The 14,844-nt window shown below is 41.5% G+C and overlaps 1 protein-coding gene across 1 annotated transcript in view; it reads left to right on the forward strand.

Moving 5' to 3' along the window:
- The window catches only part of COL4A3 (collagen type IV alpha 3 chain), a 70,848-nt gene that overhangs the window by 3,022 nt on the left and 52,982 nt on the right, over positions 1-14,844 (forward strand). The window contains exons 4-15 of the mRNA XM_090288430.1: positions 1,887-1,931; positions 2,535-2,579; positions 3,242-3,304; positions 3,994-4,047; positions 4,827-4,853; positions 6,051-6,128; positions 8,856-8,918; positions 9,057-9,092; positions 11,136-11,177; positions 11,400-11,477; positions 13,130-13,192; positions 13,601-13,660. Of these exons, the coding sequence (XP_090144556.1) occupies positions 1,887-1,931; positions 2,535-2,579; positions 3,242-3,304; positions 3,994-4,047; positions 4,827-4,853; positions 6,051-6,128; positions 8,856-8,918; positions 9,057-9,092; positions 11,136-11,177; positions 11,400-11,477; positions 13,130-13,192; positions 13,601-13,660 (654 nt within the window). The remainder of the gene's footprint in view (positions 1-1,886; positions 1,932-2,534; positions 2,580-3,241; positions 3,305-3,993; positions 4,048-4,826; positions 4,854-6,050; positions 6,129-8,855; positions 8,919-9,056; positions 9,093-11,135; positions 11,178-11,399; positions 11,478-13,129; positions 13,193-13,600; positions 13,661-14,844) is intronic.

Below are 14,844 nucleotides of genomic sequence, written 5' to 3' on the forward strand. Positions count from 1 at the left end.
GCCATGGGCATTAGCCAGATGTGAGCCTGGGCTCTCACACACTCACAAAGTTGCTCCTCTCACTACCCACCCCCACTAAGGATGAACGAACTCATAAATTAGGAGAGACGATCATCATTGATCTCCACACAGTCTTTGAATTTCATAAGTAGAATACGGAAATGGTCATCCATGGCCATATTACCGCACATTTACTCTGTGTCGGCACTGGGCCATATATTCCTGATGGTACCCCTTACAGCGGTCCCCAAAATCATGAGTCTCGTGACTCCTAGCCTAGTTCTCATTATTATCTCCGTTTTATGGATGAGGAAACCGACACTCAGAGCACTGAAGTAATCCATCCTGGGGTACACAGCCAACAGGGAGCGAAATCCGAGTTCCCACCTGCTTTTCTATGACGCCCGAATCAAACTCACGACACCAGAGAAGCCCAGCCCACACCGACAGTTTCCAAGTCAAAGTGCGGAGGGGGGTGTTTTCCCGAAACTGACCTTCCCCTGTCTATCCCATTCACGCATGCGTTCTGTTTCTCCATTTCCCCTCCTCAGGATCCGAACTTCGAGAAAGTCATTTGCATTCTGGACAATCAGGGTCTGAATTCAGAGACCTTCCGGGGCCTTCCTCCCGGGTGTGACCTCAAATGCTCTTCCCTTTCCCTGGCAGGATGATTTTGCCGCATAAACTCTGTACTTCCGAGCCGCTGAATACCGACTCCTTCCGTTCTGTTCTGTTTTGTGCCCTGCAGCCCGCTCTCCTTGTTTCTTTCCGTATTTCTTCAGCGACGCCAGCAGGAAATTAAAATGAAAGCTGCGGGCACAAGGCGCTCAGTCTCAGTTAAACGATGCGCAGGGATTTCGTGAAGCTGGGCCAGAACGCCTGGGCACCATGCTGGCATGGCGTGCATGTTTGAAAGCCTGTCTTATAGGTGTTGCCCCAAAGATCGTTTGATCCAGGCCAAAGAATACCAAAACCTGACCGAGAGGTTTTTCAACTTTATAGACTTCCTATCATACTTTTACTTATTGCTTTTTGCATAAGAATAGTTACCACAGGGAAGTAAAGCCTGTGAGGCCCTCTTCCGTCTTCTGCAAGCACACGGAGCACCCTGCTGAGGAGAGGACATAGTCACACGGCCAGGAATTTCACCTTGGCCAGAAAAGGCTGCCTTGGGCCTTGACAATCCTCTCTCAGAAGACTCTGTGACAACGCTCTCCTCAAATAGACGAAAATATGAAAACATCCTGAAACTCTCAGGAATGATGAAAACAGCTTTTGGACAATAGAACTTTCACACCCAGGAGCCTAGTTAAAATTGTGTCCATTTAAGGTTATCGTTCTCTAAGAAACAGGGCCTCAAAACTGTGTTCATTACGTGCCCAAAGCAAGTTTATCTCTGGTTCAGGCGGTCCTTACTTTGCTGTTTAGTTATCTGGCAGGTACGTCTGTTTAAGAAAGTATTTCTCTTATCAGACCTCAGCAGCTGTCTGGCTCACTGGGGATTTTACAGCAGAACTTTCAGACATTAATGTGAACAGGACTCATCATTGCTTCTTGTTGAAATGCAGATGTGGAATCAATAAGTCTGGGAGGCGGGGGACCTGAGATTCTGCTTTTCTCACATGCTCGCAGATGATTCTCATGTTAGACCAGTACTTTGAGTAGCAACAGTTTGAATGCAATTGTCTTCGTCTTTACTGATAAATATCTTAGCTCCAATGAAAAGAGCAAATAGCTGCACCATGTTAATGATGAAATAATCACAAGGGCAACCCTGGCATGTCAAGAAAACTGAGAGCTTCCGTTTATTTATTGATTGATTGATTGATTGATTGATGCCACATGATTTTCTTGGTGTTCACTTCTGTTTCTCCGCTTGGATCTAGGGCTCTCCAGGACTTCCAGGACTCACTGGTCCCAAAGGTGTAAGGGTGAGTAGTCCAACCCATCCACCCTGATTGTCTGATGAATTCTTTAAAAAAAAAAAAAAAAAAAAAAAAAAAAAAAAAAAAACTCTGCACGGTAGAAGTTATACAAATGTCACAAAGGAGTACATTGTGTATGGTGTACTTCTGTAGATGAAGTTTAAGAGCAGGTAAAATTAATCTATAATGGTGGAAATCAAAATAGTGGTGACTATATGGGGTTGGTATTAATTGATGGGAAAAGCATGAAGGACCCATCCGGAATGATGGTCTGTGTCTGGACGGGGTGGTGATAACACCAATGTGTATATATGCACATGTTGGTTTTCATGGAAGATTGGAGCACTGTACTGTAGTCAAATTATATCTTGAAAGTCTACCCCCCAAAAGTCGAAAACATTCTTACTCATCTCTTTTTTAAATGAATAGAAATGTAAGATTTACAAAAGGTTGTCAATTTTTTGTGCATGTTTGTTTCAAATAGTGTTTAGTCATTTCCAATTATAGCTGCAGAATGGGGTTATGGAAATGGTAGGTAATTTTTTGTTTATAAGTTGAACATTCTATAAGTGTTTTCCTTGCCACCCACCCCCTTTTCTATGTCTTTAGGGAATAACTGGATTACCAGGATTTTCAGGTCCTCCTGGACTTCCAGTAAGTAATGGGAAAAAGTGTGTAACTGAAAAAATAAAAAGTAAGCTCATTTAAGTAAAGGTGTTAAATCAATAGCACAAGGACATAGATGTTGATAAATTCATTACATGATGAAAATGGCATGGTAGAATCACATAATAGGTTGGAGTACAGGATGGTAGGTCATACAAATCAAATCGTATTGCCTGAAAAACTAGAATAAGACAGGACAGGATAGAATAGGTGAATAGAACCACAGACTAGAACAGAAGAACAGCATAGAATAGAACAGAATGGAACAACTGTTTAATAGCATTTAATTAATTATAGAATAGTTACCTCTGTGCACAGTTCCCTCTTCTTTTTCCTTTCCTGTCCCTCATTTCAAACAGCATGTTAAGGGATTTCATGTTACATAGAAAGGCCTTTTGTTTTATTTAAAATATCTGTATTTCACGTGATAATTCTTGGTTTTAATTAACACATGGTATTAGCTATAATTTTTGTTTAAATTATTTTCTAAAATGACTGCATTTACCACTTCATTATTTAGGTAACGAGTTATATTTCAATAACTATCTAAATGAGCCTCTCTTTTCCCTCGCCTTGGCTTCCTTACTGTCTCCACCTGGTCCCAGGGCCTGGTTGGTATGTGTTCTTTTTGAGACTTGCTCTGTTTCCAGGGCATCCCAGGCTATCCTGGACCTCCTGGTCTTGCTGGTCTACCAGGGTGCAATGGCTCTAAGGTATGTACTTCTTACACAGGAGGTGATTAGTAAATGTTTTGCTGATGAATCAATCAAAACAAAGTAGCAATGGCATCAGATAGACTTTCCTCGAACGGTTCTTTTAGCCAGAACCAGTGGTACGCGTGTTCAGAGGAGACATGTGACGTGTGAACCAGGGACCTGCCTATTTTCTTTCTCGCCATGCCTTGGTTCCTCATTGTCTTTTGAGAAAGTGCTCTCCTCTCTTCTCACAGAAAGATAACCGGTTATTTGTATCTGAGATTGTGAGTGTATATATGTCAGAAGCTCAAGCCTGGAATGCAAAATATGTCTTTGGAAAAGGACTGAGCTTTTCTGAAATTCAATCACCTTTTTTGTTTCCTGAGTACACCTTCCTCTTCTGCAGAATGGTGACCAAGAGAGAGCAGGTTAACTGAGGTTTCAAGGAAACATCAATTTAAAAGTTTTTGCACAATTTGACTTTTGCCATTTATGCACAGTTTGAGAAACAGTGGATTCTAATCTTGTATCCAGTTAAGATCATGGTTTCCTGGCCTTCAGCCTCATGAGTCGGTAGCCATAAGGAACTTAACTGCATTGCCTAGATATACCACTGCAGCGTTGGAAGAGAGAAACAGAAAATAGCTCAACAGACTGTTTTAGAACAGCTAAGAAGAATGACAAGCTTTATATGTTCTATCTTCCAGGGTGACCAAGGGTTTCCTGGATTCCCAGGGACACCAGGCTACCCAGGGGTCCCGGTAGGTCAGCATTTCTAACTCCCCGTCAAAAACATAAAGTAAAATGGAAGTGGTTTATTCCAGAAGGACCATATACTGAGATCCATCATGGGGGGATGTCTGGGGCCGCCAGTAGTAAACATTTGACTGAACCAATGGCTTAGGAGTTCAGATTTTCCCTTTGAGCCTTTTTTTTTTTTGCTTCAAAGGCATACGGTGGAGCTCTGTAATAGGCAGAGGAGAGACTGGTAGGGGGTGACTCAGGGAATGGAAGTGCAGAGGAGCAGACTCAGAGCCAAGACTTCATGTCTAGGTCAAGGAGAATGAGCCTGGAAAGGAGGAGTGGGCCTTGTGGTAGAAGGCAACCGAGGGCATGGATCGTGGAAGCCCAGACAAGTCAGGTTTCACTAGAGAAGAGAGGCAGTCAGCTGCCTGCTGCTGCTCTGAAGTCCAGGAAGATGAAAACTGACGTTTCTGTCGTTGGCTCGAGCAATGTCAAAGTCATGGCACGCCTTAGCAAGGGAGACTCCCAGGATGGCGAGAGGCAGGGGGCAGGCGTGGGACTGAAGAATGAGTGGGAGATGAACAGAAGTGTGCAGGGGGCATGAAGAGGAGACTGGGCAGCACAGTGGGGGGAAGAGGAGATTTAGGGGAGACTGTATTTAAACACAAGTGACGTGAGTGTGTTTTAAAGCCAGCAGGAAGTACATGGCGGAGGGAGAAAGCAGAGTAGCAGAGAGAAGTAGGATGTTGTTTAATTAATTTCTGTCTAGTTATTAATATGCTGCTGCTTTTCCTAGGGTGCTGTTGGTTTAAAAGGAGAAAAGGTAAGTCATTTGTGGCATATTATTACTGAAAATCTGTAATTGTACATATGAAAGGGACTTCTATTAAATAATAAGATATAAATAAATACAAATGAGATTTCATCATTAATCCAGAAACCGTAATAATTGGGACATGATATTTATTTCTGTTGATCAAGATCTTCTATCTCTTGTCATAAATATGTCTTTTAAAAACACAAGTTTTGTTTCATCCTTTAAGGAAATAGAGTCTAGGAGAAAAGAGCCGACCTCGTGGCCAGGGCCCACATTTCAGATCAGGAGTGGCCGCTAATTCTGGCATCTTGGGAAAGGCTTCATCCTCCTTGTATCTTTCTTCCTTCCTTCCACAGTAAACTGTTAATTGTAGAAAATATGAAAATGCTTTGAGTCCTCCAAAATGGAATAACTGCAGGATGCTAAACCATTTCTCGAAGCATATACCCTGGTGTCAAGAAAAGAACATCCAAACCTATAGAAAAGCTTTATGAGAGCTTATCTGAGCCAAATTTTTGAGGACATGCCCAAAAGCAAGCTCTCGAACGATTAAGAAAATGCTGCAGAGAAGGAAAATTTGCAGTTCCTCTTCTGAATTTAGAATCCAAGGAGGAAACGTAAGGAAGGTACATGAAATCCACTGCCAGTAGATTAAGGAGGTGGGAGAAAACAAAGTGGGGAGATCTCTAGCAAAGTGGAGAAGCAGATACTTATTTCACATGGGTGGGCACAGGGTAGCTGACATTTCCAGCACATAGCACTGCACACAGGGAACAAGATACAGTGAGAGGTTCTGGGGTCTCGTGCTCTGATGCCTACAAGTGTGTCCTGATGGGTCTAGAAAAGACAAGGACTCTGATATTTCGAAGGTATATTATCCTTGATGCATAAGAACAGGGGAAAAGGCTCACTTAAGATTAAGCTTGACCTTTGCTAAGGAAACTGTAGACCCAGGGTGTGACTACTCACCATGACTTGCCCAGTTCAGAATCTGTTTTCAGACCATCCTGTGTGGTTCCTTTTGGTCACTGACATGTCAGGCCTGCCATGTGGCCCTCTGAGCTTGTCAGGTTTATTGCAGAGTCCTTTTTTCATTCACACTGGAAAGCACTTTTATCCTTGAAGCTGCATGACCTTGAATAAACATTTAAAGGCAGTTTGAAGATATCACATGTATTACGTTTGATGAACTTTATTTTCAAGGGTGCTCCTGCGGAAGGAAAAAGTATAGAATTTGATGGAAAAGGTGATCCCGGGTTGCCAGGAGCTCCAGGATTACAGGTACAAGAACTTCAGAGAAGAGTCTTACCATTCTCACCGCCTCCAGCTCTGTTTTTACCTCTCCGTGTGTCTTTTCTCTTTCTGCCTTCTTCTCTCTCTCCCTCTCTGCCTTCTCCTCCTCCTTCTTCTCCTTCTTTCTTCTTCTTCTTCTTCTTCTTCTTCTTCTTCTTCTTCTTCTTCTTCTTCTTCTTCTTCTTCTTCTTCTCCTTTTTCTTCTTTCTCTTCTTCTTCTTCTTCCTCTTCTCCTTTTTCTTCTTTCTCTTCTTCTTCCTCTTCTTTTGTTCTGTCTCCTTTTTCTCCTCCCTTTCACTCTCTCCTCTCTCTTTCTACCTGTATCTCTTTCTCACACTCCTAGGAATGTTTTAAATATAACATTCATGTCTTCTATTTACATATCCATCTCATTTCATTGTAAAACATTCACCTTATGATAAGAAACTAAATGAAGCCAATGTAAAAAGGTGATTTGTACTCATGTCTTTTCATCTCTTCTTAAGCCTCAGTGCCCCAAGCTTTCCTAAATCTAGGGTAGAATCTTTGAGGAAGAGTTAGCTTCCACTTACTCTGTATTGTTAAAATCAAGGCTAGGTTTGTATCATACACTGAACACGACTTAAAATTATAATGTTAAGTAACAGCTTTATTGTAAAATTTGCATGATAGTAAATAACAGGGTTTTACTTAAACACATCTTTCTCTGCTGAATAGTTTGCTTTCTGATCTCTGTCCATGGAGCCTGAGGGAATCCAGAATGGCCACCAAGAAACAGAACTATTGAGGGGGGCGGGGATGTTCTCCTAGGTGATTCAAAAGGATCTTCTGGTAGACCTAAGTCACAAGAACCAACTTTCAGATTAATTAACCAGAAATATATTAACTTAGTTCAGAGGTATATGCAGAAATTCCTGAGTGGAGATTAGCAGTTGTCCAAGTAAGGCAAAGAGTTTCAGTTAAGGTGGCTGAACTCCTACCCGGGGAGCCGTGCCAACTGCTGACCAGCTGTGGAACTGCAGAAGGATGGAATTAGGAGCCACTGAGAAAAGATACAGAATGTCAAGGCTCTTGGGCTTTTACTTAGGAAACACTAAGGGTCAGAGGCTGAGGCAGGGGATCTGGTAAGAGAAGACGGTAACAGTCTGGGCATGGATGTAGCCCTTAAATATGTACGAAGTGTCAGCTGTGTGCTGTATCGTGCTACCACTGAAGCTAGAACCGTGGGACATTCATTTATGCAAGAAATATTTGTTGCATGCCAGTTACTTGCCATGGATTCTTCTAGACTCTAGGGTACTACAGTGCACAAATCAGCCAAAAAATAGTTTTAAAAAATTCTTGCCTTCGTGGAGTTTATATTCTAGGATGTGGGGGGGGGGGGGGGTCGGCGGCAGCCGTCCGTCTCGAGAGACGATGGTGTAGCTTCTTAAGAGTCTATCTGCACCGCCGAGAATGGCTGTGCAGTCCGACTCGGGAGTGACACGGTATCTGTCTCCTCCCGTGTTGAATCGACATCTTGCGATAACGCTGGAGTGTCCTCTCCAGTGAAGCTGAAGCTACAGAGCCTGGGCAGGGTGATATGGAGGGTCTGCTGTTGCCCATGCAGCAGACCCCCCCTCTCTTCGCAGCTGAAGGGTCCAAGGGAAAGACGGAGTCGATACAGCTTGGGTTCAGGTGCGCCGCAGGAGTTGCCAGTGTTGACTACAACGTCAAACCGCCTTGGGGGGGGGGGGGTAGATTAGTAAGTATATGGTGTGTGGGATAGTAATAAATGCCAAGGAGAAAAATAATGCAGGAATGGGGTATAGAAAATGTCTGGATGAGGAGAGCATCATCTTTATTATTTATTTATTTATTTATTTATTTATTTATTCGTTTATTTATTTATTTTTAGAGAGCGGGGAAGGGAGGAAGAGAGAGAGAGAAACATCAATGTGCAAGAGAAACAATCAGTTGCCTCTTGCAACCCCCCACCAGGGACCTGGCCCACAACCCAGGCATGTGCCCTGACCAGGAATTGAACCAAAGACCTTTCAGTTTGCAGGCCAGCACCCAGTCCACTGAGCCACCACAGCCAGAGTGCTTTATTTTATTTATTTTTAATATATATTTTTAAGTTTTTATTCACTGATGTTTAGAGAAAGAGAAACATTGATTTGTTGCTCCACTTACATATGCATTCATTGGTTACGTCTTCTGTGTGCCCTGACCAGGTATCAAACCCACAATCTTGGCATATTGGGATGATGCTCTAACAAACTGAGCTGTCTGGCCAGAGTTCGGGAGTTGCAGCTTTAGATTTGATGTACAGGGAAGGCCTAGGGTAAGAGTGACATTTGAATCAAAATAAGAAAAGGGAGAGGAAGTAAGTCATACTCATGGCCGGGGAAAGAAGATTCAGGCAGAGGGAGAGCAGGTGGAGAGCCCCGAGGTAGGATCCCGCTTGGTCAAAAAAGAGAGAAAGAGAGAGAAGCAAAATTTCAAAAAATTGTGACTTTTTTTCTACAGTAAAGCAACTACTCTGGCCATTTTTCTGGAAAGAGGGCCATCAGAATGTCCTGGCAGCCTGTTACCCTTGGCAACACTCCTTGCGGCACGTATTATAATTCACTGGGGCCATAAATGGAACGCATCACCTTCCTCAGATTTTATTAAAGTATCTTAATGCACTTAATCAATGGACATTGTTCTTCGGTGACAAGTACATGTACTCTCTCATCTCTTAATTCGAAGGGTTTGCCGGGACTTCCAGGGTTTCCCGGACCTGCTGGGCCGCCTGGCCATCCGGGATTCTTGGTGAGTATGAAGTCACCATTGCGACAGATGCCATAAAGCTAATGAAAGAATTACAGCTAAAAATTTTAAACAGTTTTCTGGCTTGGTACGTTTCCTACTGTCATATTAATTTGTGGATTTTTTTTTTTCTTTTTTTAGGGCTTGCCAGGAGCCATGGGGCCTCCAGGACTTAAGGTAGATTATAGTTCTTGTTTTCTATCAGCTGGAACATCCTCATCAACGTAAAAGCCAAACTCGGCCTGATTCCACACAGGGATGCCCCCCAGGATCCCCAGCAGGGAAAGGAGGGGTGTGGCTGGCAGCTCTGTGCCTCTTCCCTCTCCTCTCCTCTCCCCGCACGTCAGTTACATGACCCCTGACAGAGTCTTAATCCAATCATAAGGAGCTCATTACCAGAAGAAGGGCTGGGATTGCTAGTCCACAGATTCCTCATCTCTGATCATTCTACTGATCACCCAACATTTTATCCTATACGTTTGTAGAGTGGGATAGTTCCTGAAACCCCTCTGATCTTATGGTAGTGAATAAAAGATGACTACTCAAGCACTTATTAAGCACGGTACTCTTACAAAGGCCAGTTTATTGGTGTCAGGGAGGAAAAACATTTTTCCTCTACTCTGTTAGCTTCAGGGACTAGGACCCTGCAAATTAACCTCACAAAGAGAAATTAATGGCAGGAAAATGTTTATTTCATACGCACAGAGAGGAAAATCCCAAGAAGTTTGTGTACCATTTTAACAAGGGGTGATAAATTTGCAGAGAAGTAACAGTATAAAGGAAAAAGGGTTGACCTTCTAAGGGTGGGCAAGTAAATAAATGGGGGAAACTAATAGAAGATAAAGGTTATTCCAGCAGGGTTTGTTGATGCAGATTTAATCAGTGCATCTCCACTGATAAGAGTTGCCTTCTCTTCCTGGTACCAGAGAGGGAAGGGATGACGCCTTACAGGGGGAAATTGAGACCATCTTTAGGGGAAAAAAAAAAAAAAGACCTTCTTTAGGCAGATAGAGGAGGATAGAAGACTTTTTCTGCATTTTCTGTTCCTAAATTGCCTTCAACTCAAAATGCTTATGCTCAGGTGGTATATTTGGGGGGGACATATTCTGATCCCCTTCATTAGTTTAAGTAAGGAGATGCTGAGCCAGGCTGAAACCCCACCAGGAAAATAGTACTGATGGCAAAGAGACATATACAAAGATGAAAAGATGTACACTATCACTAACCATCAGGGAAACGCAAATAAAAACCACAGCGAGTTACTACCTCATGCCTGTCAGAATAGCTATTATCAAGAAGTCAGCAACTAACGAATGTCGGTGAGGATGTGGACAAGTGGGGACCCTTGTGCATTGTTGGTGGGACTGTTAAGTTGGTGCAGCCACTATGGAAAACAGTATGGACGTTCCTCAAAAAATTTAAAATAGTACTACCATGTGATTCAGCAATTCCATTTGTGGGCATTTATCTAAAGAAAACAAAAACACTAAATCAGAAAATATATGCACCCCACGTTCATTGCAGCATTATTTACAATAGCCAAGACATGGAAGCATCCTAGCTGTCCATCAATAGATGAGTGGAGAGAGAAGAGGAGAGAAAATGAAATAGTATTAATCAGTAAAAAAGAATGAAGTCTTTTCATTTGTGACAACGTGGATGGACCTAGAGGGCTTTATGCTACATGAAATAAGTCAGAGAAAGACAAAGGCTGCAGGATTTCACTGATAGATGGATTCTAAAAAAACAAATGAACAAACCAAACAAAACAAAAACAGACTCATAGACACAGAGAACAAACCCATGTTTGTCAGAGGGGTGAGGGTGGAGATGGTAAAGGGGTGTATGAGGTACAAACTTCTCATTACAAAATAAGTAAGACAGGGAGATATGATGTACAGCCCAGGGAACAGTAAAAAACATTATAACTTTGTACAGTGACAGACGGGGACTAGACTTACCCTGGTGATCACTTCGTAAGGTGTGTAAATGGAGAATCACAATGTTGGACACCTGAAACATATAATATTGTATATCAGCAATACTTGGATTGTAACATAATAACATTATTCTAGGATGAAATAAAATGGCATTTGTGACCTTGGTGGTGGTGGGATTAGAATATAAATGCTCAGTTACAAATATTGGACCTTTAAAGGGTTTAGACAATGTATTCACATTCCTTTGTAAAAAAATCATTTGGTTTTGTATTTCTTAAAGGGTAACATGGGTGATAACATGATCGGACAAAAAGGAGAGCAGGTAATTTAAATACTGGGGCTTGTTTGTGGGCAAGATACTTGAAATTCCATGGCAATTAGCTGTACATTTTATTCAGTAGGTCACACTGCAGTGAATGCATTTGCTGTGTCTCTTTCATTTGCTCTGTTTTCTTACATAAGCATTAAAGGGGGAAGTAGATATCTCAAATATATTAAAGGTGATGTGGTTTATTCTTTAATTCTCAAGTGTATTTACCTTCAGGGTGTGAAAGGATTGATGGGACCCCCTGGACTACCAGGCACTGTGATTGTCACACTGACGGGCCCAGACAACAGAACGGTAGGTAACTCCTCCATTTCATCACTAAGGTTGTAGCTTTCCATTTTCCTTACCTTTCCTGTCAGTTCCGTCATCCAAGCCCCGCTTAGCCCAGCTGCCTCTGCCCTACCGAGCCTCTCAGTTCTATTCCTTCCCTATTTTTTAACTCATGAACCAGAAAATGTGAAATCTGAAGCAAGCAACTTCCAAGATTCTGGAAGGGAGAGCCCAGGGCCAGTTCTGCTCACCCTTTCCTCTCAGCCCCTCTCACTGTCACGAACACAGAGTGGGTAATCAGCAAGCATTTTTTAATAAATTATCACAAAATGGGTGTGCAGCTCTGAGCCCATTGGATGGTGAGAACCTAAAGATATGGATGGAAGGGTGTCATAATTACCTGAGACATTTTTATCCCGCTATTGTAACGCCAAGGACAATTGGTTCCCCATCCCTCTCCAAGGACACTATGGAATTTTACTTGGACATTAACATCGGCTTTCAGGGTATGGAGCTGGATCAAATGCTCAGAAGAAGGGAACCACAGTATAACACAGCAATCCTAGATACTAGGTTGATACTGGAATGCCAGTGGGGGGGGGGTGCGTGGGAAGCAAGGAGGTAGCTAACAATTTTGTAATGGATTAACTAAGAAATAAGCATAAACCATTCTTATAAACTTGTAATTCATCGTGTTTAAATAGTAGCTTAATTGAGATATAATTCACATGCCACAAAATTTACCCTCTTAAGGTATTCAATTTATGGGTTTTAGTAAGAATGAATTTTTAACAGCTTTATTAGATATAATTCACATACTGTAAAATGACTTATTTAGTGTACAATTCAATGGCTTTTAGTTTATTCATACAGTTTTGCAACTATTACATCATTTACATTAATTATTACATTTAATTAGGACATTTGCATCACACCAAAAAGAAACCCCTTAGCCATCACTCTCCAATATATTTTTGATAATGATAATTTTCAAAGCAGAGGTTAAAACAAAACAGTAAAATTTGATATGACAAAAATAATAATTCGCATTGAAGGTTGGGGAAAAAATTGACCTGAAGGGAAAAAACTGAATTTTCCAGAGGTAATTAACAAAAATAAAACTTTAAAACTTTATTGATTAAATTGATAGAAAAAAATACCTTATCTTGACAAAATCTTAATCTGGAAGATATAACCCAGGAGGAAAAATGAGTTTGAAAAAAATGCCCTGAAGGGAAACCACACATTGGAAAAAATATAATTAATAAAACATGGGAAAAGCAAAAACAAACTTGATTAACAAATCAAATCCTCATTGTAACATTTAGTCAGAAAATAATTGGTTGCAATGCAGATAATTTCAATATACTAAACATGAATGTAAAATAAATTGGAAATGATCTTACTGTGCTTATAGAAAGCTGATTCAGGAGTTAAATTAGTTTAATGTAGTTTGATCAAAAAGATGCTTCCTTTTAAAAAAAAAAGTATGTTGTTTTGGTGGGTTCACAGGTATAAAATGCAAAATGTGAAAAATGATAATGTGTTGTGTTCGCAGGAGGAACATAAGTATTTTGTAAATTCAGTATATTGAACAGCCAGAGGGCTTTTCCAAGTGTATTCAGTAAAGTCATGTCTGATGTGTTTGTAACAACCTGAACTTATGTTTGTGGCAGGACCTGAGGGGGGAGAAAGGAGATCAGGGAGCCATGGGCGAAGCCGGACCTCCGGGACCCCCAGTAAGTCATTTAGAGTCATGCTGTTCCTTTGACACACAAAGTCAAACCTTAGTGAACATTTTGAAGTGTGATCTACCTTTAAAGCTTAATATTAGCTGAAGACCAATAATAATTTACCACAGAGGTCATGAACACACTAGAATTGTTTTATGGCCCCTGCTAGCTGAAATCCTTGCACTGTTTTACATAGACCCAATGTCACCCATCTTAGAATTTATTTTCAGCATCTGGTTTGTTAGCATCCGTTTTTTAATTAATTAATACTGACAAGTAAGATTTCCCTCTTAGATGACCCGTCATTTCAACCTCTTTAGATATAGCAGAATAATCAGAAGGGAAAAGTGAATAAAAATCAATATCAGTCAAAACTCAATAATTCATAAAACTTGATATGTCTCATTAATACAGGGACCCCCTGGAGACTCTTATGGATCAGAAAAAGGTGCCCGTGGAGATCCTGGCCCAGAGGTAAATTGGGAAATTATATTAATCAGCATTTAGGACTCTTTAGATGGCAAAGCATAAGATGGCCAACTCAAACTAGCTTAGGTTTTGTTTTTTTTTTAATTTTAAAGGTTTTGAGAAGTGGAATTGATTTGTTCAAATATCTGAGAAGTTCAAGGCTCAGACAGGTTTCAAGGATTCAGAGCCTGCAATAATATGGGCAGGACTCTCTCCATCCCTCTTCTGCTCCGCTGGGTGTGCTCACCTCATTCTCTCCTTTGCCAGATGACTTTCACATGGGGGTGATGGGGAGAAAGAGCGAGAGGTAGCAACGGGCAATTTTAGGTTAATAGCACCCAAGGAGAGGGTGTGTCTCCCTGTGTCCATATATAAAATCCCACAGAATCATTGTGATTGGCCCAGCTTTGGTCATGTGCCTCATTCTGGAAAAGTGACTGTGTCCAGCAGGAAGAGGTACCATAATTGGCCAGGCCACTGGGACATGGGGCCTCTGCGACTGAGAGCCCCATCAGAACCACACTGAGAGGGGAGGATGACTTCCCAAAGGAAACGGGGTGCACTGTGACAAGAAGTGGGGTGCCGAGAAGACAAAGCAGCAGGGGCCCTCTCTCCTACCCTGTTCTATTTTGGAAAGACTTAAACACACATATTATTTTTAAACTCTGAAAATTATATACTGGGAAAAATATGTTTTTTTAGAGAAAGTATTCAACCAATATGATTTTTAATTTTATCCTGGAGGGTAAATAACCATAACAGTTCATCCAAAAGCCCTGTATGTTTGGAGACTGCAACATATTTTTATACATATGTTTAAACATAGGCACATCAGGAGTTCATGTAACTGCCAACATTTTATGTACACATATTAACTGTGACACTTTCTACTTTCTGAGTTTGCTTGTCCACTTCTCAGCTCAGTGCTTCCTTGATTTTCCTTCCAAACTTGGATGGACAGTGGCAACTCGAATTTAAGCATAGCTCTTAATTTCCTCTCTCCTCCTTGGACCCTCCCTGGTTTCCCATTCCGACCGGCTTCTGCATTACCTGCAAGAGGAGATCTTTGTGTGTTCTGTGATTAATAACAGTCTCCTCCTCATACCTGGGTGGGCAGCCTCAGTCTGGCTTTCCTGCCTGAGGGCAAGAGGAGATGATTGTATCATTTAAGTTTTCCGTGTTGATTAAAG

This window comes from Furipterus horrens, unplaced genomic scaffold, assembly GCF_987537825.1.
Source record: "Furipterus horrens unplaced genomic scaffold, mFurHor1.1.pri manual_scaffold_1, whole genome shotgun sequence".
Taxonomy (NCBI): Eukaryota; Metazoa; Chordata; class Mammalia; order Chiroptera; family Furipteridae; genus Furipterus; species Furipterus horrens.